Source organism: Mustela erminea, chromosome 1 (genome assembly GCF_009829155.1).
Source record: "Mustela erminea isolate mMusErm1 chromosome 1, mMusErm1.Pri, whole genome shotgun sequence".
NCBI classification, from domain to species: Eukaryota; Metazoa; Chordata; class Mammalia; order Carnivora; family Mustelidae; genus Mustela; species Mustela erminea.
Window position 1 is genome coordinate 14,405,671 of NC_045614.1, and position 27,675 is coordinate 14,433,345.

At 49.1% G+C, this 27,675-nt stretch overlaps 1 protein-coding gene across 3 annotated transcripts; it reads left to right on the plus strand.

Annotated features, from left to right (window-relative positions):
• The first annotated feature begins 25 nt into the window (after positions 1-25).
• On the plus strand, positions 26-27,675 carry PGPEP1 (pyroglutamyl-peptidase I). 3 transcript variants are annotated; one of them, XM_032316088.1, is made up of 5 exons: positions 26-148; positions 2,392-2,444; positions 18,949-19,065; positions 22,717-22,949; positions 26,582-27,675. In XM_032316088.1, the coding sequence occupies exons 1-5, from the start codon at positions 115-117 to the stop codon at positions 26,772-26,774; spliced, it is 630 nt and encodes a 209-aa protein (XP_032171979.1). In that variant the 5' UTR covers positions 26-114; the 3' UTR covers positions 26,775-27,675. The 3 variants fall into 3 exon arrangements, with proteins under 3 accessions (XP_032171979.1, XP_032171994.1, XP_032171989.1); XM_032316103.1 differs by lacking the exons at positions 26-148; positions 2,392-2,444 and adding exons at positions 4,231-4,326; positions 4,943-5,069 and having other exon boundaries at positions 18,949-19,108; XM_032316098.1 differs by lacking the exons at positions 26-148; positions 2,392-2,444 and adding exons at positions 4,237-4,326; positions 4,943-5,069.

Sequence of the window (27,675 nt, forward strand, 5' to 3'; positions counted from 1 at the left end):
AGGGCCGGGGCTGGGGGCGGGCCCGGGGGCGGGGCGGCTCGGGGTCCCGGCGGCTGCGGCGGCCGACTTGCCAGTCCCGACTGGAGCGGGTCAGAGGCGGCGCCCGAGCCCGCCATGGAGCAGCCCAGGAAGGCGGTGGTGGTGACGGGTACGCTGATGGCGGCCGCGGCGATAGCGACCGCGGGCAGGGGCGGGTTGGGCGGCTCCAGAGCCGGCGGGGTTGGTAGGGGCGCGGTGGCCCGGCAGGGGCAGGTGCTAGAAGTCGTCCCAGGTTTGGAAGATGTCATCGCCCAGCTCGTTCCGCGCAACACGTAGAAAGTGGAGAAGGGGCGCCCCTCTGGCCCCACTGTCAGGGGTCGGGGCAAGCAGGGGTGTGAGGGTCCAGCCAAGTGCCCCGCGCAGAACAGGCCCCTCTGGCGTCCTTCCTTGCCCGGGTGAGGACAGTGGTTCTCTGGGCACCTGTCTGTTCCGTCTGACCAGCCGGTGGGCAGGACTGGACTTCACCCTGCCCCTCCCGAGGTCGGTTCTGTCCCCACCCACGGCCCCAGGGGACAAAGGCCGATTTGCGGGCAGGAAGTGCCCCAGTGACAAATGAACCTCCTGCCAGCCACTGCTCCCCCAGCCCTGTGCTAATGGGGGGGCTGTTCTCCCGAGGCAAGAACAGGTGGAGGTCGGGGAACCTCGGGTGGCCAGCTGCTGTTTCTGTTGTCCCCAGGACCGTGTGGGTCAAAAATCTCCACACACCCCCACCCCGCCCCGAGCTGTTTATGGGTGAGCCCGTGCCTGCTGTCACTAACTCCCCGAAACTAACTGTTCCTCCTGGGGAAGACTCCGCCTCAGGGCCACGTGAACCTCAACTTCCGCTGGCCTCTGGTTGGAGCGGGGAGTGGGGTGGGGGGGGTCATTTTGGCCTGCTCTCTAGAGGGGTCAGAGTGGGAGATCCAGCTAAGCTTCCCACAAGTGTTTTCTGGCCTGGGGAGGGTGAGGCTGATCCTGGCATTCCCAGGAAGGTGGAAGAAGGCACTCACTTAACAGGTGTGTGTAATTGCAGGGAGAGTTGCTCCCCCCCCCCCCCCAGCCCTCCTGTATCTGGTAATCTGTTCCTCTAGTGCTGGGCTCTGTAGGTAGCCACTGGACTGGGCATTTTCCTTGCATGAATTCATTACATCTGTACCATCTCCATTTTGCACAGAGGAAACTGAGGCTTACAGAGGTCACCCTGTTTGTAGGTGGTGGAGCTGGGACTCAAACTTAGTCTCTACAGGAGAAGATAAGGGGTGGAGAGGTCCTGCCCCACTATGGGGGAGGCTCTGCTGTTCCAAGGTACAGCTTCCCTCCCAAGGCCACGACACCACCTGGGACCCTCAGTACAGCTGGAGTGACCCCCAGTTCCAGGGCATCCTCTCTTGGAGATATTCCTTTCTAGGCAGGGGGACAGGGTGATTAGAAGAGAAGAGTTGTGAACTCTCATGGGCCTGGTTTCGAATCCCAGCTCTTCTGCCTTCTCGGTCTGTGACCCTGGGCAGTGGTTTTCACCTATCTGTGCCTTAGTCCTGCTCCTGTAAAAGGGGTGCAGGAAACAGCCTTGCCTGAAAAGCACTCAGGGAGGCTGAAGGCCACAGTGCAGGCAGAACCCTTAACGCATCCTCTGACCACTCCCTCAGTTTGTAAGTGGGACTTGGAGTTCGAGCAAGCAGGGAAGAGGGTGGCAGGAGGTTGTCTGGACAGCCTGGCCTAGGAGACACCCACATGTATCCCTTAAGGGCCATTCCTCACTTGGTGGTGATTCACGGAGCACAGAGGCCCTGCACAAAGACGGTGGTAAAATAATTATAGATGGGGATCAGGGATAGTGGAAAAAATCTAAAGGGGGAAAAAGGCCAGCCCTTTTGGGGGCAACAGGAGGCCACTGGCCCCTTGGAAGGCACGAGGGTTGGGCAAAGGGGAAGATAAGAAGGGACAGTTAAAAGCAGTTAAGAGGGGCGCCTGGGTGGCTCAGTGTGTTAAGCCTCTGCCTTCTGCTCAGGTCATGATCTCAGAGTCCTGAGATCAAGTCCCGCATTGGGCTCTCTGCTTGGCAGGGAGCCTGCTTTTCCCTCTCTCTGCCTGCTGCTCTGCCTACTTGTGATCTCCCCCTCTCTGTCAAATAAATAAATAAAATCTTTAAAAAATAATAATAAAAGCAGTTAAGAGTGAGAAATGGGGGGGCTCTCTGAAGGGCCCTGGGTGTGCCCCAGATAGCAGGACCAGGCCTCTGACATTGGCCCTGGTGGCAGCTGCTGCCCAAGTTCCCCGTTCCTTTCCGCCGGGTGGAGGCAGCAACACAACCCTGGGCAGGCTACAAGAGGTCACTGGATGGTGATATGTGGCTTCTCCTGTTTTCTCTTTCAGGATTTGGCCCTTTCGGAGAACACACCGTGAACGCCAGCTGGATTGCAGTCCAGGTAACTTGGATCTGGAGGGTAGGAATCAGACTCAGGGCTGGGCTCCCCGTGGACTTATATGGCACCAAAGAGAGGAAGGAGCCTATGAAAGAGAACGGGTCCCTTGAAGCTTCTAGCAAAACATTTAAGTCTGATATCCACACCTTTCCAGATGGTGACCAGTATGACCACATTTGTTGGCTTGCTGTGTACAAAGCACTCTGAATTTCCCTCACAACCTTTGCATGGTTGGGTTTACTCATTCTTGTGCCCACGTTCCTGATTGGGCAACCAGGGGTCCCCGGAGAGTTATCTGAGGTCACACAGTCAGGAAACGGGAGTGGCAGTGACTCAAAAGTGTCCCCTGCCCCAGCCAGGTTTTGGGGGAAACCAGGCAGGGATGTTGGGGGGTTGTATTAGCCTTTTAGAGAAGGTATAGTGACCCTCACTGTTGCCTCCCAGCAGTTGTGGGAGGAGAAGGCTGCTGACTGGGGGGTAGGGGGTGCCTTTCCCACTGTCCTGAGCAGGTTGTCAGCCTGTGAGCCTTCCACTTTCTTTGTCAGATGGGGCATTTGGAGAGACAGACGGGAACAATGGGGAGAGAGAAAGAGAGAACCGTTTTCTTCTTATATAAATCAGGTCTGCAGAGACCGGAGCCAAACTCATGTTAATCCTAGCCCATTAGCTGCTTGATTTAAAGCATCCCCTGCTTTTCATGCCAGAGCCCTGAATTTGGAGAAAAATCCAAGTTGAAACCTCCATGTGTCCACCCCTAGTTTTGCCCCCCAACACACACTTTTTTATATCACCCCAAGTAGAGACCTCAAAATCTTGGCTGCTTTTCTTTTTCTATTAAAAAACATTTCACCCCACTTTGTGAGCAGGACAGAGGGACAGGGTCCCCAGGACCCTGCAGATGGGAGCGTGTCCCAGGCTCTGCTCGTCGTACCCTCTCCCTGGAGCCCCAGACAAAAAGGAAACAGCGTGTTTCTGAAGACGTTGTGTGTCTGGCTTTGTGCGAGTTTCAGACAGGAGCCTTCACGGGGCTGAGTGGACACAAAGCCGTGTGTCTGAATTCCTGGGCCCCAGACACTACGATCTGCATCTAAATAGGAGAAAAATCAATTAAACAATCTTTGGAAATCCCTCTGAGCTTTGGGATGCGGATGGTGGAGGGTGGCAGCTTTTTCATTCTGCTGCTGGAGGGGAAGTGCCCCTGATATTTTGGTTGCCCATCTTGCCAGACCTTGCCTCTGGAAGTCTTTCCATTTTCTACCTCAAGCCTGTGAAACAATAAGAGAAGATTCTCTACCATTCCATGGATTTAAAAAAAAAAAAAAAAGACACCAACTTTCCCAAGATGTGATTGTTCCCCTTAAAACCAAAACCAAAAGCTAGAGTTGCACATACATATGCTGAGTGATTGCCTCATGTAACTCCATGAAATTTCACGCATGTGCACCTCGGTGCTACCCGCATCTGGATCAAGATCTAGAACATTCCTAGCCCCTTTCTCATCACAGAAGCTCCTTGTGGCCCTTCTTAGCTATTTCCCCCCAGGTGTAAACATCTCTGCTGACTTTCTCTCTTTTTTTTTTTCTGCCACGTGGGTGTCACCTGTTCTAGAACTTGGCGTCAGCGGACTTGTGCTTGGGTCCGTCGCCTTCAGCAAAGCACAGTGTTTGTGGGATCTGTCTGTGGGGTTGCTAGGAGCTGCCCTTGGTGTGTTTTAGTTGACCTGAATGAAACAGACTTGCGCATGAAAAGGCATCCAGTTGGATGGGTCCAATCTGTCCCTCAGGAAAATATGGCTTGGAGTGTTCTTGGTGGGATCCAGATGTGAGATCAGGTGGCAGTTCACGGTGATCGCCTCAAGCTGAAGATGGGAGTTTTGTTTCCCAGAGTGAGCAGTAGTTAACTTCCTGTCCCCATGGATTTTTCAGAAGCCCAAGCTGTCCCCTGTAGAAGGAACACCTCCTCTCTCAGGGACCCACTAATTTCTCTTTTTTCTCCCCTTCTCTATCTGTCTTTCTGTCTCTGTCTCTCTGAGCCTCCCTCTGGTCTCTCCCTCTCTCCCCTTATGTCTCTGTAGCACTCTTCATCTCTGTCTCTCTCCCCTTGTGTCCCCCTCTTTCAGTTTCGTTTGGTCTTTCTGTGGGTCTCTGTTTCTCTCTTTTCGTGTCTGTCTCCCCTTATGTCTCCATCTCTCTGTGTCTCTGTCTGTCACTGTCTCCTCTCTCCCCTGGCCCTCCCGCCTCCTTGGTCCCTCTCTCATCTAACCTTCCTTCTTAACGCCTTGCGTGAACTTGTGCTCTAGTGCAGAATGAACTGTCTCCCACCAGCTACATTGGGGAGGTGGGAGTGTAGAGACAGAGGGTACCCCCTTTTCCTCGTTCCCCAGCATGGCACTGCCCCTAAGCACCTCGCACAGGACGGACTTCGTTTTTGGAGTGTCCTGTCTTCTTCTAGGTCTAGGGTGGTGGATGTGGGACACTGGCCACAGGTCTCTCTCTTCCTAGGAGGCTCAGGTGGGTGTCAAGGGCCGGGACCTCCTTGTTTGGCCGTCCGGAGTGTTCCCTGCCCAAGCACAGTGAGGAGGAGCTGGGTCACAGGTCCTGGTGACATCACGGGACAATTACTGCCACAGTGAGTCTAGACAGACCTGCTAAGGATATTAACCAGGGAACAAAGGGGGTCTTTGTTGTGGGGTCAAGGGAATCGGTCAGATGCTGCCTTGCGGCGGGGTCTTGTCAGGTAGACCGGAGTATAGACAATGCGCCGTCTGGGGGCGTGTGAGCCCTGTTCCTTTCACGGTATGTGTGCAGGGCGGCTGTGCTTGGCTGCGGTGCGCTCGCTGCCGTGTCGTGGGACTTGGGGGATGCTGCTACCCGCCTCCTCCCGCAGGAGAACCGCCCAGCTCTCTTGGATCAGAAAGTGTCCAGAGGCAAGAGTTCAGCTAGATTACAGACCACCCGTTTCTGATAACTCCCCCTGAACTTGGATAGCTTGCTCCTTCCCCTCCGTTGCCTGGTTTAAAATTGGGAAGCAATTTGCATAAAGTGATACTGACAGGTCTCCGCACCCCTGTCACTGCGGGGAAGAGTCCCTTCTGCTTCAATGAGGATACTGAACGATTCCGTCAACCTGGAATGTTCCCTCCCACCCCCCTTCCCCAGCATTCCCCACCCTGCCTGGGAGGCAGCTGCTCTCCTGACCTCGTCATCTTAGAGGAGTTTGACTGGTCTCAAGCTGCCAGTGGACAGGCGGGCATGGAGTCTGTGTCCCCCCCAGGTGCCGGCTGCTACTTGCTTAGCCTGAATTGGGGTGGGGGGGGCAGCTGGCTCTTTTCCCTACTGACCCCCTACTCCCACTCCCATTGGCACGGGCAGGGGGGGGCTTCCATAATGAACAGAGATGCTCCTCTCCGGGTGTTTGATGAACAGGTGGTTTGCCTCACTGTGGGGATGCTGTGGGCGGGAGGTAGCACAGGGTGGGTGTGCTGGTATATATTTTTGGAGGCTGTTTCATTTTGTTTTTTTCTTAAAATTTTAATTTATTTATTTGAGAGAGAGAGTAACAGAGAAAGCGAGAAAGAGGGGGGAAACACGCTCCCCGCTGAGCAGGGAGCCCCTGGGATCATGATCTGAGTGAAAGGCAGATGCTTAACTCACGGAACCACCCAGGCGCCCCTATGGTGGCAGTTTTCTTAGTTTAGATTTTTTTTCCGCTGGTGAGGGGAGCATAGCTGAGGGCCCAGAGGACGTGAGGAGCAAAGTTTAGGATGAGAAGGTGACTCACAGGGCACCTGGCTGGCTTCGTCAGTAGGAGACGTGACTCTTGATCTCAGAGTCGGGAATTCAAGCCCCAAGTGAGGCATGGAGCCTACGTTAAAAAAAAAAAAAGTTGGAAAAAGAAGGTGACTCAGTCTGTGATCTCCTGGTGATGTCAGCTCATTTCCTACTACTGAGAACTGATGTGGGCGTGTGGCCATCCCACTAATGCTCAAAGAAATATCACCCAGTGGGGACAGCCGTTAAGTCACTCCGGGCAAGGGAGGTGGCTCAGCGCCATTGGACTGCCCATTCTGCCAGGCAGAGAGGATCCGTGGGAGGGTTTGCTGTTCCAAGCCAGGCATCCAGCCTTGGCATATCACATGTCTTTTTTTTTTTTTTTAAGATTTTATTTATTTATTGACAGAGAGAGAGAGTAAGCACAAGCAGGGGGAGCGGTAGACAGAGGGAGAAGCAGGCTCCCCGCTGAGCAGAGAGCCCGATGTGGGGTTCGATCCCAGGACCCTGGGATCATGACCTGAGCTGAAGGCAGACGCTTAATGACTGAGCACCCAGGGACCCCAGCACATCACGTGTCATAGTGACCTGGAGTGGGGCGTGTGTGGTTACCGTGCCCCAGAGGTGTCTTGGGTTGGTCACTGATGGAGTTGGCATCCTGAGTCCCCCTGTGCACAGATTTGTTTTCACGAAGTACAGTGCCTGGGCTTGTGGGGAGCCTGGTCCGTGGACAGCAGGCTTAACTGGGGACAGCTCCCCAGCTGGACCCAAACAAGTAAAGGTGATCCATTGAAGTCCTCAGTGTAAGTCCAAGAGATGGATTCTTTTAATTCCTGGCTTTTTAACATATTTTCACTTGCCTGAAAGGTCTGCCAGAGCCACAGTAAAATAAAAGGGTTGAGGGGGAGAGTCCTAAAGAGTGGAATCGTGGTGAGAGCAGGTCAAGATAGACAGATTAGCGACCTCATACCAAGATAAAAGTCTTTGCTGGAGGCTCTCCCAGCCCTGGGGGCAGAAGAAGCAACCTTCCCTCTTCTCCTTGCACTGAAAGAACAATTTTGACCAGTTATAGAAGAGGGCGGAGAAGTAGTCCTTCCGTAACCAGATTTCCTCAAACGTTAGCATCGTATTACATTACATTTGCTCTTTCTCTAAGGATAAATGAGGTAGATAGATAAGTATAATGTAAAAAAAAATTTTTTTTGACTTCCAAGTCATCTTACTTTATTGTGGTAAAATATATATAACATAACATTTACCATCTTAACCATCTTTAAGCGTACAGTTTGGCAGCATTAAACACATTCACACTGGTGTGCCACCGTCACCACGATCCCTCTCCAGAACTTTCGCGTCTTCCCACACTGAAGCTCGGTCCCCATTAAACGCTGACTTCCCCGTTGCCCTCCCTCAGCCCCAGCCCCTCCCTTCTGTGTCCTGTCGGTAATGAATCTGGCAACTCTCGGGACTCCTATCAGTGGAACATTACAGGGTTTGTCCTCTTGCGACTGGCTGATTTCAGGCAGCATAATGTCCTCAAGGTTCATCCATGACGTAGCCTCAGTCAGAATTTTTTTCCTTTTTTAAGACTGAATAATATGCCACCGCGTGGCTATACCACCTTTTGCTTATCCCCGTGCATCCACTGATAGACACCTGCGTGGCTTCCATATCTTAGCTATAGTGACGAGCCCTGCTGCGAACATGGGCATACAAATATTTAAGAGGCTGCTTTCTTTCTTTTTTTTTTTTTTTTGAAGATTTTATTTATTTATTTGACAGACAGAGATCACAAGTAGGCAGAGAGGCAGGCAGAGAGAGAGGAGGAAGCAGGCTCCCTGCTGAGAAGAGAGCCCCATTCGATACGGGGCTCGATCCCAGGACCTTGAGATCATGACCTGAGCGGAAGGCAGAAGCTTTAACCCCCTGAGCCACCCAGGTGCCCCAAGAGGCTGTTTTCAATATACACCCAGAAATGGAATTGCTGGATCATATTATAATAATGTTTAATTGTTTGAGGAATTGCCCTGTTCCAAGTCATTCATTCATTCATTCATTCATTCATTCATTTATCTATCTATTTAGGCTTATTTATTTATGCAGTCTCTACACCCAGTGTGGGGCTTGAACTCATGACCCTAAGATCAAGACCCACATGCTCCACAGTCAGGCACCCCTGTTCTGAGTCATTTATTTCTTTTTTCTTCTTTTTTTTTAATTTTATATATTTGACAGTGAGAGAGAGAGAAAGAGAGAGCATAAGCAAGGGGAGCTGCAGGCAGAGAGTGAGGAAGAAGCAGGCTTCCTGCGAGCAAAGAGCCAGATGTGGGGCTCGATTCTAGAACCCTGAGATCATGACCTGAGCTGAAGGCAGAGGCTTAACCATCTGAGCCAGCCAGGCGCCCCTGTTCTGAATCACTTAAAGGTCAATTGCAGACATGATACCCCCCTTTTTTTTAATTAAAGATTTTTTTTATTTATTTATTTATTTATTTATTTATTTATTTATTTGACAGAGATACAGTGAGAGAGGGAACACAAGCAAGGGCAGAGGGAGAGGGAGAAGCAGGCTCCCCACTGAGCAGGCAGTCCAACATGGGGCTTAATCCCAGGATGCTGGGATCAGGACCTGAGTCGAACACAGACGCCCAACGACTGAGCCAACCAGACGCCCCACAGACACGATACCCCTTGTCTCCCTAAATAATTCATTGTGTTTTTCCTAAAACACAGGTTCAGCACAGTGATTAAAATCAGACTCATTTAACATAGATACAATTCTAGAATCTACAGGTCTTCTTCAGATTTTACCAACACCTTTTTAATATTTATTACTAAATCATTAATACTTAATTATTAATAAATGATTAATTACTAATGCATCACTTGATCATTGATTTATTAATGATAAAATTCTATCATATGTTGTGTTCAGTTGTTTACCTCTTTAATCCACTGTAATCTGGAAGTTTCCTCAGTCTGTCTTTGTGTCAAACATGACGAGGTTTGCTGGGAACTGCTCACTCCTTGGTGGTGTCTTTCAGGATGGATGGTTTGCTGTTTCCTCGTGATTGTACTGAGGCTGTTGGTTTTGGCAGGAATCCCACAGAAGTGTTGTGTCTTTCTTGGTGCATTGTATCAGGAGGCATCAGAGTTTGAAGTATTGCGGTGTTGTTGCCCTTGATCACTTGCTACAAAAGATGAGATCTGGTAGTTTTCTCTTCTTGTGCTTTGTAATTGAAAAGTATCCTGTCATATGATACTTTGTACCATACAAATACTTCTTTAGACTTCCCCACACTCCTTTTAGCATCTCTTGCTGAGTCTTGCCTGAATCTGTTATATTTTATTTTTTTTTTTAAGATTTTATTTATTTATTTATTTGACAGACAGAGATCACAAGCAGGCAGAGAGGCAGGCAGAGAGAGAGGAGGAAGCAGGCTCCCTGCTGAGCAGAGAGCCCGATGTGGGGCTCGATTCTAAGACCTTAAGATCATGACCTGAGCCAAAGGCAGAGGCTTTAACCCACTGAGCCACCCAGGCACCCCTGAATCTGTTATATTTTAGTTGATGATTACCAAATGGTGGTTTTCTAATCCATCTATCTTTCTTTCTTTCTTTCTTTCTTTCTCTCTTTTTTTAAGATGCGGGGCTCCATCCCAGGACCCTGAGATCATGACCTAGCCAAAGGAAGAGGCTTTAACCCACTGAGCCACCCAGGCGCCTCTAATTCCATCTTTCCTTTGACACTTTTTATGGCCTTTGCTGTAGGAGTCTATTTGTATCCGTGTAGACTCATGGATACTTACTGTCCTCAATATGTGACAATTGCTTACTGTCCTTATTTTAATATTCAAATTGTCCCAGACTTGGCTCATGGCGGCCCCTTCCAGCTGGCTCCCGTGTCCTTTTGCTGTGTTCCTATCTTCTTCCGTGCATATCTTTCTTTCTTTGGTCCTAGGCTCACTTTTTGTAAATCAGCTTTATTTCAGAATAATTTTAGAGATTAATTTAGGAGTTTAGAAAGATTACAAAGAGAATACAAAGAGTTCTTGTCTGTGCCTCACTTGATCTCCCCTGGTGTTAACATCTCTTTTAACTACTACATTTCGCAAAATGAAGAACCCTGCTGCTCCATTACTAAAACTGAAGTCTAGACTTTATTCAGGTTTCATGGATTTTTCCCACCAACGTCCTTCTTCTGTTCCATGATCTCATCCAGTCTCTTCACTGCATTTATCAGGCATCCCTTTCCTTTTTCCTTTCTGGTTTCTACCTAAGTATTGGATATCAGGTGCATCATGTCATTTAAAAAACAAAAACAAGGGCGCCTGGGTGGCTCAGTGGGTTAAGCTGCTGCCTTCGGCTCAGGTCATGATCTCAGGGTCCTGGGATCGAGTCCCGCATCGGGCTCTCTGCTAAGCAGGGAGCCTGCTTCCCTCTCTCTCTCTCTCTCTACCTGCCTCTCCATCTACTTGTGATCTCTCTCTGTCAAATAAATAAATAAAATCTTTAAAAACAAAACAAAACAAAACAAAAAAACAAAAACAAGATCGAGGGGGTGCCTGGGTGGCTCAGTGGATTAAGCCATTGACTGTTGGTTACGGCTCAGGGTGTGACCTCAAGGTTGTGAAACCAGGCTCCCTGCTCAGCATGGAGTCTGCTTGAGAATCTTTCTGGCTTATCTTCTCTCTTGAATGAATAAAATTTTTTAAAAATTAAATAAAAACCAAACTATAATCTAATTGAAATATAATCACATACCATAAAATTCACCCTTTTGAAATAAATACTTTTGTGGGGTTTTTTTAAGTATATTCACAGAATTGTATAACCATCACCACTAATCTAATTCCAGAACATTTTCATCGCTCCAGAAAGAAACCCCATGCCATTAACTGTCACTCCCCATTCCTCCTTTCCACCATGCCTGGTAATGACTAATTTATTTTCTGTCGCTATGGATTTGCGAGTTCTGGACATTTTATGTGGAATCATACGACATGCAGCCTTTTATGTCTGGCTTCTTTTACTCAGTGTTATGTTTTCAAGCCTTGTCCATGCTGTAGTGTGTATACGTCCAAGCTTCATTCCTTTTTATGGCTGAGTAATATTCCATTCTATGGACGTACTGCATTTTGACTAGTCATTCATTCCCTGATGGATATTTGGGCTCTTTCCACCTTCCGGTTGTTGTGAAGGGTGCTGCTGTGGATATTCACATACACATTTTTGTATGGACATAGGCTTTCATTTCTCTTGGGTATACATATGCGTCGGAAGGGAACGGACAGGTCCTATGGGAACTCCAGGTTCACCCATGTTCTTTCCCAGCTGCAGCCTTGAAATTAGCAATTTTGACATAAAGCCTTCATTTTTGTCTTCGGTAATAACATTTAAAAACCAGGAGCTGGGGGCTGGGTGTGCTCACTGCTACTGGGGTGTCATTACCTCTTGAGCTCTGTCAGGGGGCAGAGGTGGAAAACACACCCACTCACACTCACACACACACACACACACACACACACACCCTTACCTGTACCCATTTCTGTGTCAAAACCCTGGAGTTTACACAGATAACCTCCAATTTTTTTTTTAACCCCAAAGATTTTTATTTATTTATTCAAGAGAGACAGAGAGAGCGAGAGGGAGAGGGGCAGAAGCAGAGGGAGAAGCAGGCCCCACAGAGCAGGGAGCCTGACATGGGACTCGATCCCAGGATCCTGGGATCATGATGCGAGCCAAAGGCAGACGCTGAACTGACTGAGCCACCCAGGCATCCCCAGGCCACTTCTTACTAGCATTGATGCCTCACACACAGATGCAAGAAATGTACACAGGATGTTCGAGGTGGCATGGCCTGTAATTGTGGAAACTTGGAAACCACTTAAATATTCCAGTGTAGCAAAATATATAAATCCACGGCAGCTCATGTCTGAGATGGAGTACTGGGCTCCAGGGAAAAGGGAAGGAAAGAGATCTACTTGTAACAATCTAGCTAGACCTCTTCAACAATGACTGAGTAGAGAAAACAAGCTGAAGGATACAGTTGATGTACAAAGAATACTGTGTTTTCTCAGGTCTGAACGGGTGTGTGTGCTGTTTACAGTGCTTACCGGTGAAGTCAGGGGATGAGATCTAGACGGGGTTTCCTCAGACTTGATCTGTATGGATTTTTTAAATATGCTGCATTTTTTTTAAAGATTTTATTTATTTATTTATTTGATAGAGATCACAAGTAGGCAGAGAGGCAGACAGAGAGAGAGAGAGAGGAGGAAGCAGGCTCCCCGCTGAGCAGAGAGCCCGATGCCGGGCTTGATCCCAGGACCCTGAGATCATGACCTGAGCCGAAGGCAGAGGTTTAAGCCACTGAGCCACCCAGGTGCCCCTATGCTGCATTTTTTTTTAAAAAGATTTTATTTATTTATTTGACAGACAGAGATCACAAGTAGGCAGAGAAGCAGGCAGAGAGAGAAGAGGAAGCAGGCTCCCTACTGAGCCGAGAGCCCGATGTGGGGCTGGATCCCAGGACCCTGAGACCATGACCCGAGCTGAAGGCAGAGGCTTAACCCACTGAGCTACCCAGGCACCTCAATATGCTGCTTTAATGTCTTTTTTTTTTTTAAGATTTTATTTATTTATTTGATAGAGATCACAAGTAGGCAGAGAGGGGGCAGGGGAAGCAGGCTCCCTGCCGAGCAGAGAGCCCATTATGGGGCTCAATCCCAGGACCCTGGGATCATGACCTGAGCTGAAGGCAGAGGCTTTTTTTTTTTTTTTTTAAAGATTTTATTTATTTATTTGACAGAGAGAGATCACAAGTAGGCAGAGAGAGAGAGGAGGAAGCAGGCTCCCCGCTGAGCAGAGAGCCCGATGTGGGGCTTGATCCCAGGACCCTGGGATCATGACCTGAGCCGAAGGCAGAGGCTTTAACCCACTGAGCCACCCAGGCACCCCTGCTTTAATGTCTTTAAATATTAATTAATTCTAGCATCTCTGTTGTTTCTGGGCATGTTTCTAGTAATTGATTTTTCTCCTCATTATGGGTCTGAATTTTCTGCTTCTTTGCTTCTCTGGTGAATTTTGGTTTAATGCCAGACCTAGTGGATTTTACCTTGTGGCCCGCCGGATACTTTTTAATTTCCTCTGCGTGTTCTTGAGCTTTGTTCTGGGATACAATAAAGTTGCTGGAAATAGTTTGATCCTTTCCAGCCTTGCTGTTAAGTTTTGCGAGGCAGGACCAGAATAGTCCTTTATTCTGGGGCTAATTTTTCCCCCCTTCCTTAAAAAGTTTTTCCACTCTGACTGGGAGGAACAGGAAGTATTTACACCCTGTGTGAACTCTGAGGGTTTTCCCCTCTGCTGCTTTCAAGTGGCTCTGTCCCTGGTCTCGCACCTATATATGCCCATTAGTTCTCAGACCCTCAACAGATCTCCGCATTACTGAGCTCTTCCCTCCCCTTCCCCTTAGCTGTCTTCTTTCCAGAACTCCACTCTGCAAACTGTAGCCTTCTTACCCTTTCTAGAACCCCAGCTTTAACTCCTCAAGGTCAGAAAAGTGTTATTTTACACACTTTGTCTATTTTTTTTCCCAGTTGTTCCAGATCGGGGGCGAGGGGCATGAAAATCTGATTCCTGAGGTTCCATTTTAGCCAGAAGAAATTTCTTTTTTTTTTTTTTAAGATTTTATTTATTTATTTGACAGAGAGAGAGAGATCACGAGTAGGCAGAGAGGCAGGCAGAGAGAGAGGAGGATGCAGGCTCCCCGCTGAGCAGAGAGCCTGATGTGGGGCTCGATCCCAAGACCCTGGGATCATGACCTGAGCTGCAGGCAGAGGCTTAACCCACTGAGCCACCCAGGCGCCCCAGCCAGAAGAAATTTCTTTGATTTTTTCTTTTTAAAGGAAGCACATACATGTTTTAAAATATAGTTTAAGTTAACATCTTTGGAGCCATTTTTAGGCACTATGCCTTTTATGTACATTGTTTTATTTTTCCTCCCTGTGGCAGGGGTACTGCTGTTAATCCCATTTACAGATGAGAAAACAGAGGCACAGAGTAGGTGAATGACTTGCCCAAGGTCACCCAGCCCGTGAGGGTAGGAAGAAAGAACAAAGGTGGTCACCTGGCTCTGGAGGCTATGACTCCTACCTTCCACCATCCATGCAGTTAAGAGCTACTTTTTTCTCTCTTTTCTTTGTTTACTGAGATGAAATTTATATACTATAAAAGTAACTGTTTTAAAATGAACAATTCAGTGGCATTTAGTACGTTCACAATGTTGTCCAACCACCACCTCTATCCAGTTCCAGAACGTTTCTGTCACCCCAAAGGAAATCCCATCTCCATCAGTAGCCACTCCCTATCCTGCCTTCTCCAGCCCCTGACAACCTCTAGTTTCCTTTCTGTGTCTATGGATTTGGCTGTTCTGGACATTTCATGTACATGAAATCATACACTGTGTGGCCTTCTGTATCTGGCTTCTTTCTCTCAGTACACTGTTTTCATGGTTCATCCACATCATAGCATGAATCAGGGCTCCATTCCTTTCCATGGCTGAATAATATTCAATCATGTGGCTAGATTGCATTTAATTTATTTATGCTTTTATCCACTGATGGGCGCTTGGGCTGTCTCTGTCTCTTCATTATTGTGCATAGTGAGGAGTTACTTTTTAAATTTATCTTAAAAGGTTGTTCAAATAATATCTACACCCATCGTGGGGCTCAAACTCATGACCTTGAGATCGAGAGTCACATGCCCTTCTGACTAAGTCAGCCTGGCAACCCAGGAACTACTTTTGAACGTAAGAATGGATGAAAAGAAAAGAGAGGGTTCAAGGTAGCAGCTAGTCCAAACCCACATTTATAGTTGAGGAAAGTGGGCACTTAGGTCTACATTTTGCCTAGTCTACGCTTGAGCTGGTCAATTGTTCAGCCAATATTCACGAGCACCTGCTCTGTGTATGTCCTGTCCTGGGGCAAGGACACCACCTTATGGGGCTAGAAGTGCTTTTCAGGAGGCTGAGACATGAAGGCTAAGGAGAGAGTCCACTGACCGGAAAGTGAGGGGAAGAGTGTTCCACACAGCGAGAACAGGCAGTGCAAAGGTCCTGAGGCAGGTGTGAATCTGGTGTGCGGGAGGCTATGTGGGGAGGCTGAAGGAAGTGAACCAGGGAGGGGGGATGAAGGGAGAGGAGGGCAAGGAAGTTGGCAATGTCCTGCTCCCACAGAGCCTCATAGACCATGGTGGGGAGTTAGGATTTTTATTCTGAATATGGCAGGAGGCAAAAACAGAGTGGGAGCCGAGGAAGGGTAGGATGTGATTTTTGATTCTGCCTTGGGAGGCAAGAGGTTGGGGCAGTGTGGGGTGGGAGACCATGGGGCTTGGGTCTCCAAATCAATTTGCCAAACAAAACTTAGGGTACCCCAAACCCTCCTACACTGTTGGCGGGAATGCAAGCTGGTGCAGCCACTCTGGAAAATAGTATGGAGGTTCCTCAAAAAGTTGAAAATAGAGCTACCCTACAACCCAGCAATCGCACTACTGGGTATTTACCCTAAAGATACAAACGTAGTGATCCGAAGGGGCTCGTGCACCCGAATGTTTATAGCAGCAATGTCCACAATAACCAAACTATGGGAAGAACCTAGATGTCCATCAACAGATGAATGGATAAAGAAGATTGGATATATAACAGTGGAATACTATGCAGCCATCAAAAACAAAATCTTGCCATTTGGAACAACGTGGATGGAACTAGAGAGTATTATGCTGAGCAAAATAAGTCAATCAGAGAAAGACAATTATCATATGATCTCTCTGATATAACGAATTTGAGAGGCAGAGCGGGGGACTGTGGGGTGTAGGGAAGGACAAACTGAAACAAGATGGGATCAGGAGGGAGACAAACCATAAGAGATTCTTAATCTCACGAAACAAACTCAGGGTTGCTGGGGGGTCATGCAGGGAGGGACAGCGTGGCTGGCTGATGGACATTGGGGAGGGTATGTGCTATGGTGAGTGCTGTGAATTGTGTAAGCCTGATGATTCACAGACCTGTACCCCTGGGGCAAATAATACATTATCTGTTCATTAAAAAAAAACTTGGGGGGTGCGCCTGGGTGGCTCAGTGGGTTAAAGCCTCTGCCTTCAGCTCAGGTCATGATCCCAGGGTCCTGGGGTCGGGCTCTCTGCTCAGCAGGTAGCCTGCTTCCCTTCCTCTCTCTCTGCCTGCCTCTCTGCCTAATTGTGATCTCTGTCTGTCAATTAAATAAATAAAATCTTTAAAAAAAACTTGGGGTACCCCATAAATCCCACTGGTGGGTCTCTCTGATATCCACCGGGGTAGCTTTTTCAAATCACTGAGTGAGATCTGGGAGTTCTATGAATCAGCCCTACTGATAATTATTACTCGGAGTATTCACTTTACTATGAAGAATGCTCGAGGAGAAGAGGGTCTGTCCATGCTTGTGTGGTCGTTTGAAACCATCACTCCAGGCCCACGGCACGCAGCAAGCCAGTGAGCGTTTATGAATTGGTGAAAATGGAAACAGGGATCCCAGATGTAAAGCCTTCTCGGGGGTTCCACTGGCAAGCCCCCTTGCCTGCTTCATCTCCAGGTGCCCACACCCTTTACAGAATGTCCACCCTGATCCCACTGCACAGTCCAGGAAGGTGAGGCTTAGATGAGAGGGGAACATGCAGAGTAAAAATACTGATGACAGAGAAATCATTGTAAGAGAAATGAAACCATTTACAAAGTTTCTCTTTTTTTTTTTTTTAAGATTTTATTTACTTATTTGACAGACAGAGATTACAAGTAGGCAGAGAGGCAGTCAGAGAGAGGACGAAGCAGGCTCCCTGCTGAGCAGAGAGCCCGATGTGGGGCTCGATCCCAGGACCTTGGGATCACGACCTGAGCTGAAAGCAGAGGCTTTAACCCACTGAGCCACCCAGGCGCCCCTACAAAGTTTCTCTTAACGTATGTTTTAAATGTCTTGAAATTGACTTCACAGACAATGTCACCCCCCTCGCCTCCCAGCCACGTGCCTCAGCAGCAGTCTGCAGCCCACCCAGGCACCAGTGTTTGGCGGGGGGGCCGGTCTGCCCTCATCTGTCTTGCCATAAGATTTCCTGGGGGGCTGGGCTCTTTCTGATCATGCACATCATTGGGCTTTGTGACAAGAATGGGGTCCCAGTTCCCTGTGTTGGCGTTTGAGACTCCCCCCACACATACACCTCATCCCACCCACCCTCCAGGTGTCCTTGTCTCCAAGTGACCTTGATGCACTTTCTTGGGGAAGTAATTTGGAATGATCTGTCCATAAGGAGGTGCCTGCCTTGCCAAGTGTTGGCTACTTTCCAGCCACTGCGGTCAAATGAGCATGACGTTGGGACAGTGTGGATAGCAAGGTCAAGGCAACCAGATAAAGAAATCCTGAAGCCACTTAAGGAGATGCGGGAACTCACCTGCAGTGAATTAATTCAGTGAGGCCAAGTGCGTGCAAAAAAACCTTTGCCTGGGACCCATCCATAGATCCTTCCTGTGACATCCACCAGCGGTAGCATTTTCAAGGCAGTACATGAGACTGGAGAATGAAAGGAGACAATCCTGCCAATAATCGTTATTCAGAGTATTAATTTTACTGTGAAAAATACTCAGTGTTTCATGTTGAGCCAAAACCTTCATCGCCAAAAACCTTCATCTCCCTGCCCCTGGGTCCTGGGAGTGGAGGGATCACTGTTCCTACTGTGCCTTGGGCCGTCTGGGGAAAGAGACCTGGTCCTAGGCTCTGCCCACAGGGAATTAAGAAGTGGACACTTGCTGGACCACATGGAGAATCCAAGGAAAGAAAGCATCAATATTTCCCCCAGAAAGGGGCACATGTAGCCCAGTTTTGTGCATAATTTGTGATGTTTCTAAGCCACCTCATGCTCAAGGTCCTTAGGGGGTCCCTAAGGAGGTAGATCCCTCTGTAAACACATACTGCGAGACCCTGCTATGTAGCAAGCACCAAATCTATAAATAATTCTCTTTTTAAAAAAAGATTTTTATTTATTTATTTGACAGAGATCACAAGTAGGCAGAGAGAGAGGAGGAAGCAGGCTCCCGGCTGAACAGAGAGCCTGATACAGGGCTCGATCCCAAGACCCTGGGATCATGACCTGAGCTGAAGGCAAAGGATTTAACCCACTGAGCCACCAGGCGCCCCTATAAATAATTCTTAACAGGTGTAACGAAGAGGAAAGTGTAATGACAACAGCAAAAACAAATGTGGTAATGGTAGCCAATATTAGTTGAGCACTTGCTATGTGCCGGGCATGGCTTAGAATTCTTCGTATGAACTTGTTCATTTAATTCTTACAGCTACCTTGTGAATTAAGTACTTTTTTGTCCTGATTTTATGGATGAGGAAGCTGAGGCTCAGAGAGGTTAAGTAACTTGCCCGAGGTCACACAGCGTTCAAACTGGGCTGCTTAGTTCCGAAGACTGCAGAGTTATGCTGCTGCCCGTGGAGATGTGGAGAGAGTTTGAGATTGGGGGGGAGGGGAAGTGGGGGGAGGAAGGAAATTTGGGGCAGACCAGTCCCAAAGGGCACCTTTCCTTCTACTCTGCATACTGAGTCAGGAGCCCCACCTGGTTTCTGAGGATGGGTCAGTGTATCCCCTGGGAGCTTATTCACCTTGCAGCCCTTGCCTAATGCCACAACACTCTTATCTCCTCTCCCTTCCAGGAGCTGGAGAAGCTCGGGCTTGGTGACAGTGTGGACCTGCACGTGTATGAGATTCCCGTCGAGTACCAGACGGTCCAGAGGCTCATCCCTGCCCTGTGGGAGAAGCACAGCCCACAGGTGAGTGGGGCGAAGGCAGGTGCTCCCTCATCAGGACCCGCAGGTGGGCACCCCACACATGGATGATTTGTTAGTGGCTTTGTTCCTGCTTCATTCGTGTGCCTGATGACATGGCCTTGTCCCCCAAAAGGGCCATACTTTCCTGGGTTACCCGTGGATATCAGGGAGGAAAGCAAACATTTGGGACCTCCCAGAGCCTGGCTCTGTCCCACTGGACAGTCAGTTTCAGTCATGACATGTTTGGTTATATGTGACAGTCAGAACACACCTTAGCTCAGCTTAAACGCCAGCGTTTGTATGCTTCAGGTATAGCTTGATCCAGGCACTCTCCTAGTGCTATCAGCATTCCCTCCTGGCCATTCAGCTTTGTTTTGCTCTTCATTTTTGCTTTGGCAAAGACAGATGGCTGCTGGGTGATACCCTCCCAACTGAGCCCCTCAGCCGAAGGAGAACAACCTTCCTCTTGATAATTTCCCAGAGTCCATGGTTGATTCTCACTGGTGCACCTGGGTCCCACACCAGTCCCTGAGCACTACGGCTGGGGGGTTCGAGGAAGGATGAAATGCTCTCATTTATGAGGCCTGGTCACATGCCTACTTCGGTGGCCAGGAAGGGCCATCACCTCTCTCCAAACCTTGTGGAAGGAGAAGGGGGACTTGGGAGTTCCACAGAGGGAGCATGAGAATGGCAGGGAACTGGCTCTTGCCAGATACGGTGGAATGGAAACAAGACAGGAGCTACATCCTCCCACCACAGATACATGCGACCCACCCAGACAACGGACTTGGAGAGCCCCAGGGGGTCAGGAGTCAAAGTTGCCTGGGAAGTTGGGGGGGTGCTGGCCTCTCTGATGGGTGAGGTACTGGTGGCCTGTGGGGGCCGCGCCCAGCTTCCCAGCTAGCCTGCCCTTCTGGATTTTCCAGGGTCAACCCCTGGAAACCTCCTTCCTCAGGAACTCTTCTGTCAGGTCTCAAATGGAATCCGTCCCTTTGCAGAGGGCGACCTGGAGGCTTAGTGAGATGTCCCTGAAGCCTCTGTGAGAGGGCATTTTCCTCTCTGTCTGTGCCCTCTGGCCTCATTCTAGTTAAACAAACAAAATTACCCTAAAGGATGAACCTGTTGTTTCTTTCTTTTTTTTTTTTTTAAAGATTTTTTCTTTATTTATCTGACAGAGATCACAAGTAGGCAGAGAGGCAGGCAGAGAGAGAGGAGGAAGCAGGCTCCCCGCAGCGCAGAGAGCCCGATGTGGGGCTCGATCCCAGGACCCCGGGATCATGACCTGAGCCGAAGGCAGAGGCTTAACCCACTGAACACCCAGGCGCCCCTGAACATGTTTTTGTTTGTTTGTTTGTTTGTTTGTTTGTTTTTAATTTCCGTGCCCCGAGAGTCAGCCCTGGTGAGTCACCAGGCACCACGGTTACGGCTGTCACTCACACGCGCGGGTGCCCATTCGCACGCGCGGTTGAAAGCAGTCCGCGTGGACGCGGTTCCTAGGTCTGCTGTAGCAGACACTGTAGACACTTAGAACAGCAGAAATGGGTTCTCCCATTCCTGGAGGCCGGAAGTCCACGATCCGGGCCTGAGCAGCGGCAACCCTGCGCGCCTGGTCTCCTCCAGCTTCTGGGGGCTCCACGTTCCTTGGCTTGTAGCGGGGTCTCTCGCTTGTCTGCGTCTGCGGTCACACAGACTTCCCCATGCGTCTCTGCCTTTGCTTCCTGCGTCTCTGAAGGACACGAGTCAGTGGATTTGGGACCCACCCACACAATGCATGGGGGTCCCCTCCCGTGATCCTTTACTTTTTTGCGTCTGTGAAAAACCCTTTTTCCAAATAAGGTCTCGGTCACGGTTTCCTGGCAGTGGAACAGGGACAGTTTTTTTTTTTTTTTTTGGCGGGGGGAGGGTTGGTATGAGGGGAGTATCACCATTCAGCTCATTATACTACAGCTGCTGCTTTGTTTTCATGTTCCCCGGTTCTGTTTATGGAGCACCAGGTGTGGGCCGTCCAGTCAGTGAATCAACTTTGTAACTCCAGAGAGTTCCATTCTGCACCGGAGTGGCCCCCTAGACGTTAGCACGCCATTCCCTAGGATCCTTTAAATGTCCCACTAGGAACCTTTTTAAAATGTCAGAATAAATGGGTGAAATAAATTTTAATAATATTTTCAGTCGGGGCGCCTGGGTGGCTCAGTTGTTAAGTGACTGCCTTTGGCTCAGGTCATGTTCTCAGAGACCGAAGATCGAGCCCCACATCGGGCTCTCTGCTCAGTGGGGAGCCTGCTTCCCCCTCTCTTTGCCTACTTGTGATCTCTGTCTGTCTGTCAAATAAATAAATAAAATCTTTTTTAAAAATATAAATTAAAAAATTATCTCGACCATAATCAACTTTAAAAGAGTTATTATGGAGATATCTTACGTTCCTTTGTGTATGTAGGTGCCCAGCCTCCAAAATCTGGTGTGTGTTCCACACTGATGTCACATCTCAGTTCATACCAGCCACATTTTCAGTGCCCACTAGCCATGTGGCCCCCCAACCACGGCCACCTAGAATGCTCCTCAGCCCCTACTTTAAATGTCTACATATATAAATGTTTACGTTTGTATCGCCCTTTCTGTGTGTAAGCATATACACAATTAATAGTTGAAATTCAACTGTATTCTTTGAGGTCTTCTGCCTTTTATAAATATTTTATCATGAGCATCTTAATTACCTGGTCATGAAAGTCTCCCTTACGTTATTTCTTTTTGTTTTTTTGTTTTGTTTTGTTTTGTTTTCAAATTAAATTCAGTTAGCCAATGTACAGTACTTCATTAGTTTCAGATGTAGTGCTCAATAACTTATCTCCCCGTCATCATTGTAACAGCTGGGCAATTTTTAGTAATGAATATAACTGTTTTTCCATTATTGAGCCTGTGTTTTCGGTTTTTTTTTTTCTCATTTTTAGAAAAAACACTGAAGTGACAACTGACAGATTATTACCTCTTTGCAGTCAAATGCTCTGCCACTTAGCTATATCCCCAGATTATGACCTCTTGGAATGTAGGTTAGATTCCTTGAGGTTACACCTTGTCTTGGGTATTTGGCAATATGTCTTGAAGATCCTTCCTTACAGAACTGCTTTTGGGGAGCACCTGGGAGGCTCAGTCGGTTAAGCATCTGCCTTCAGCTCAGGTCATAATCTCAGGGTCTTGGGTTCGAGCCCCACATCAGGCTCCCTGCTCAGTGGGGAGTTTGCTTCTCCTTCTCCCCCTCCCACCACTCATGCTCTCTCTCTCTCTCCCTCTGTCTCAAATAAATAAATAAAATCTTAAAAAGAAAAAAAAAACTGCTTTTGGCACGTTAACAGCTACCTGGTAGCTCCTAATTTATTAGCCAGCCCCCTGGTAGTGGCCAATGAGGTGGTTTCTGGTGTTGGCTCGGGGTAACACAGCTGCAATGAACATCCTGGCATGTTGCACATCCGGGCATGTTTTCTGGGCAGACCTTTCAGTGGGGTGACTGTATGGTCTCTTCCTGCAGCCGGGGGCCAGAAACAATGTGACCCTGGGCAGAGCCCCGGGGAGGATGCTGTCATCGTCTTGGTCTGGGGTAGGGGGAATGGGACCCACAGTCTCATGGCCAAACTCAGTTAAGCCCTGCCCGTCTGTCTGCAGCTCGTGGTGCATGTGGGGGTGTCGGGCATGGCGACCACGGTCACACTGGAGAAGTGCGGGCATAACAAGGGCTACAAGGGGCTGGACAACTGTCGCTTCTGCCCTGGCTCCCAGTGCTGCGTGGAGGACGGCCCGGAAAGCATTGATTCCATCATCGACATGGACGCTGTCTGTAAGAGGGTCACGACGCTGGGCCTGGATGTGTCTGTGACCATTTCACAGGATGCTGGCAGGTAGGGCTCCTGGGGGTGAGTGTGAGTGGTGGTTTCCCTCGTCTACTGGCCCAGGCTAGCAATGGGCAAGCCAAGTGTGTTGACTTTGGCCTCTGTGGGCTGAGCACTCACCAGTCATGAGCCTCGGAGTAAGTATATGCTCCCAGAGGTCCCACTCATTCTGCTTCCAAGGCTCATGATGTGTGGGTCTGCCCATGTGGCCTCACCCAAGTCCTGGCTTCTGCTGCGTGGGCACTGCCCCAGCCACCTCTCTGGTGGTCCTCCTGCCCCTCTGCCCGGGCCTAGACAGTCCTCCCCCTCTAAGCATTTGGTTTTTGTGGTAGTTTTCTGTGGCTCTCATGACAAAGCCTATCAACTTGGTCGCTTAGGACAACCAAGATTCATGCTCTTCTAGTTCTGGAGGCTAGAAGTCCAAAGCCAAGTCCAAAGTCCAGATCCTTCTGTTGGCAACATTTACTCCTTCTGGAGGCTCTGAGGGAGACTGTTCCCAGCTTTTTGGTGGCTGCTGGTAACACTGGGTGTTCCTTGGCTTGGGGCTGTGTCACCCCAATCTCTGCCTCCATCTCCCCATGACCTTCTTCCCTGCGTGCATGTGTTCACGTGGCCTGCTTCCAAGGACCCCATTGCTGGATTTAGGACTCACCCAAGTCCGGCAGGATGTCATCTTGATTAATTATATCTGCAAGACCCCTGTATCCAAATAAGGTCGCATCTTAAGGTTCAGGGTAAACATTACTTTGAGGAAGAAATAGCCTCTTACAAGTCTTTTACACATTTAAATCAGATGGTATCCTAGAATAAAATCCCAACCTATCTCCAGCATCCACAGGGCATGTGTGGTTTGGCCCTTGCCACCTCTCCCCGCTCATCTACCTTTGCTCTCCCTGCCCCTACTGCACACCAGTCCCACCAACCAGCCTCCTCTGGCACGCTCATTCTAGCCTCAGGGCCTTTGCTCATGCTGTGTCCACTGCTCAGAACTCATCTCCCTTTGATAAGGCATCTTTCAGGCCTTAGCTCCAACAGGTGGCCTTCTTGGCGGGGGGGTCTCCTCAACCCCTTAGACCAAGTTGAGTCCTCTCTGTTCTGTGTCTTGTCAGCACGAGTGTCTCCGTTTCTCAGCACTTTGTATACTTCTCCAGCCCAAAGGCGGCAGGTGGCAGATTCAGTAGACTGAATGGAGTAACCGAATTCGCCACCATTCTGTTTTTAAAACTAATTCTAAATTGCACAGATAATTCTGGAATATCTTCTCATATGTTCCCATCATGAAAAATTCTCTCGCCTTCTCTCCTTCTCCCTAGCAATCCCTCTATTAGATCTGAGACTTAATTGTAAAACCTCCTACACCTTTCCATAGACAACTAACCCTTGGACAATGTGGGGGGAGGGGTGCTGACCATCCCCCTGTGTAATTGAAAATTGTGTAACATTTGACTCCCCATCCCCCCAATTTAGCTACTAATAGCCCTGCTGCTGACCGGAAACTTACCGGTCACATAAACAGTGGATTAATACTGTTGGTTGTATGTGTTCTGTACTGTATTCTTAGTCAGCCCGAGAAAAGAAAATGTTATTAAGAAAATCATGAGGAGAGGCACCTGGCTAGCTCAGTCCGTAGAGTGTGCAACTCTTGATCTCTGTGAGTTTGAGCCCAGTGCTGGGCATAGTGCTTACGTTAAAAACAAAACAAAACAAAACAAAAAAACATAAGGAGATGAAAGCAGCCACGTATGCATTGGCTGATGAATGGATAAGATGTGAGATATATCTGTATAGAGATACAGATACAGACACACACACATAGGAATATTACTCAGCAACCAAAAAGAATGAAATCCAGCCGTTTGCAGCAACACGGACAGAGCCAGAAGACTATTATGCTAAGTGAAATAAACCAGAGAAAGATAAAGACCATGTGATTTAGTCATGCGTGGAATTTAAGAAACAGAACAAACAAGCCGAGGAGAAAAGAGAGAGAGAAACCAAAAAACATTTTCTTTCTTTATTCGACACACAGAGCGCAAGTAGACAGAGTGGCAGGCAGAGGGACAGGGAGAAGACGACTCCCCGCGGAGCAGGGATGCCCCGCGCAGGGCTCCAGCCCGGGACCCTGGGATCATGACCTGAGCGCATCAAGAAATAGATGGTTAGCTGTAGAGAACAAGCTGCGGTTTACCAGTGGGGAGTGAGGGAAATAGGTGGTGGCCATGAAGGAAGGGGACTTCTCATGCTGAGAGGCCGGTGATGGATGGACGTGTTGAACCACTATATCGCACGCTGAAACTAATAGAACACTGTAGGGGCGCCTGAGCGGCTCAGTGGGTTAAGTGTCTGCCTTCGGTTCAGGTCATGATCCCGGGGTCCTGGGATCGAGTCCCACATCGGACTCCCAGCTCAGCGGGGAGTTTGCTTCTCCCTCTCCCCCCTGCTCATGATCTCTCTCTCAAATAGATTAATAAAATCTTTTAAAAAATAATAGAACACTATATATGAACTGGAATTAAAATAAAAACTTAAAGGAGAAAATCATGAGAAGATACATTTACAGTACTGTCTTCTGTTTCTTGAAAACAGTCCTTGAAGACGTGGGTCCTTGCAGTTCGAACCCAGGTTCAAGGGTCAGCTGCCTAGGGAACGCTTGGAGTGCTGCTTTAGGATTCTGTCCTAGTTTGCTCTGCTTTTCTGTGGATAAAGTGACAGGAGGTGCCTTTTCCTGAGAGCCCCCTTCCTCAGTTTCACTCGCGGGCACCCAACACGGGTCTTGGCGGAATCTCTGCTCCCCTCCGGGGCCTACTGCATGCTTTGCAAACGGCTACATGGTACTCATTCCTCGGTGTGGCTATGTGTCAAGCCACACCTCTCTCTGTAGACAAGTCATGTTGTGCCCCAGCCCCTTCGTTATGCTCTAAGAAAACACCACCGACCGGGCAGCTTATAAGCACCCAAGAGTGATGGCTTACAGTTTCGGAGCTGGGAAGTTCAAGATCATGGTGCCAGCCTGGTCACGTTCTGCTGAAGGTCTCCTTCCAGGTTGCAGACTGCTGACTTCTTGCTGCATCCGCACGTGGCAGGAGGAGGAGGACAGCCCTCTGGAATGTCCTTAATAAGGGCACTCGTGCCATTCGTGAGGGCTCTCGCTTCCCAAGGGCCTTGCCTCTTAATTCCATCCCATGGGGAGCTGGGATTTCAACACTGAATTTGAGGAGGGACATGCAGACGGCAGCAGGTTGCTTCTTATTCTGCCTTTATACTTAGCCGTGCAGCAAATACCTTCTTCATCTGTCTTGTGCCCTCCTGCAGATGGCTTCTGAAGGTAGATTCTCCAAAACCAGCAAGAACCTGTCATCCAACCCAGGCCTTTGCCATGTTCCTAGTCTGCCCAATCCTCCCCCTGGGGCAGCTAGCTGTATCCCACTCCCTCCTTCGTCCCATACACACCAGCACTCCGAGTTACCAGATTTGTTCATTTTTGCCAACCTGGAGAGCCAGGGTGGGGAGGGTAGGGGGGACAAGCATATTCCGTCTTGTAGATTTCTGGCGAGGTTGGGGGTCTGGATGGAGGCTGTCCCATTACTGACTCTCTGACCCCGTTTTGGTCTTCCTCCTGCCCCCGACGCCCTGAAACTTAGGTACCTCTGTGACTTCACCTACTACACCTCGCTGTACCAGAGTCATGGCCGCTCAGCCTTTGTTCACGTGCCTCCCCTGGGCAAGCCCTACAATGCAGACCAGCTGGGCAGGGCGCTGCGGGCCATCATCGAGGAGATGCTGGATGTCCTGGAGCAGTCAGAAGGCAAAATCAGCTGTCGCCACAAACACTGAGAGCCTCTTGGGCCTCCCAAGATCTCGTCCTACTAGAGACCCCGGGAGGGATGTCCACCCTCCTGGCCAAGGAGGATCAGCGCATCAGCTGGGGATCTGATTTGGATCAATATTCCGACTTACACACTTCCTCTCCCTTCTTCTCCACGAAAGGGCTGGTCGCCTAGAAGGAGGTGGCTGAAAATATTTTTCTCTATTTCCCTTTGCATCTGGGGACACAGCCCCAGCGGCTGGGAAGCTGGTGGCTTCTGATCTCTGCAGGGAATCCCGGTCAGGTGGGTCTTTGCTCTTGAGCCCTCAGCTGGGGCCACCTGCTCACCTGCTTTTCTAAGTCCCTGATGAAGGGATTCTGGAGTTCCCTCCGTCCATGACTGGTTCTTCCCAAACTTAAAACCTCCTTGAAGAGTCTTTGCCCTGAACCACATCCCAACAGTCTGGAGCCCCAGAAAGGGCTGCCTTGGGATATGGCTGGGGCTTTTTTTTCCTTCTCTTTCTTATCCTCTTTTTTAAAAACAATAGTGCTAGTTTGGGCACAGAGGAATTTATATTCCCTTTGGTTAAAAGGCGGGATTTCGTGGACAGCAACGTGTCTTTCCTTTTTCCTGGGATGCAGCCCTGTTTTGCCTCTTTCTCTGAAAACAGGACCCACGTCTTTGTATTGGAGCTGACATCGAGTTCCCTTTCCTCAGGGCCAGCGGGGCCTTTAGCCAGGCCATCGGAGGGAGGTGGGGGAGAGGGGGGTGGAAGCTGCTGCCCCAGGTGGTTAAAAAGGTGAGCTGACCTTTTTGACGCCAGAGCCAGAACGGTGAGCTGTACCCTTGGGGACTCTGGAGCAGGGGTGGGGAAACAGCCCTTGTCATTTTGACCTTGCACATGACTTTTTTTTTTTTTTTTAAATATG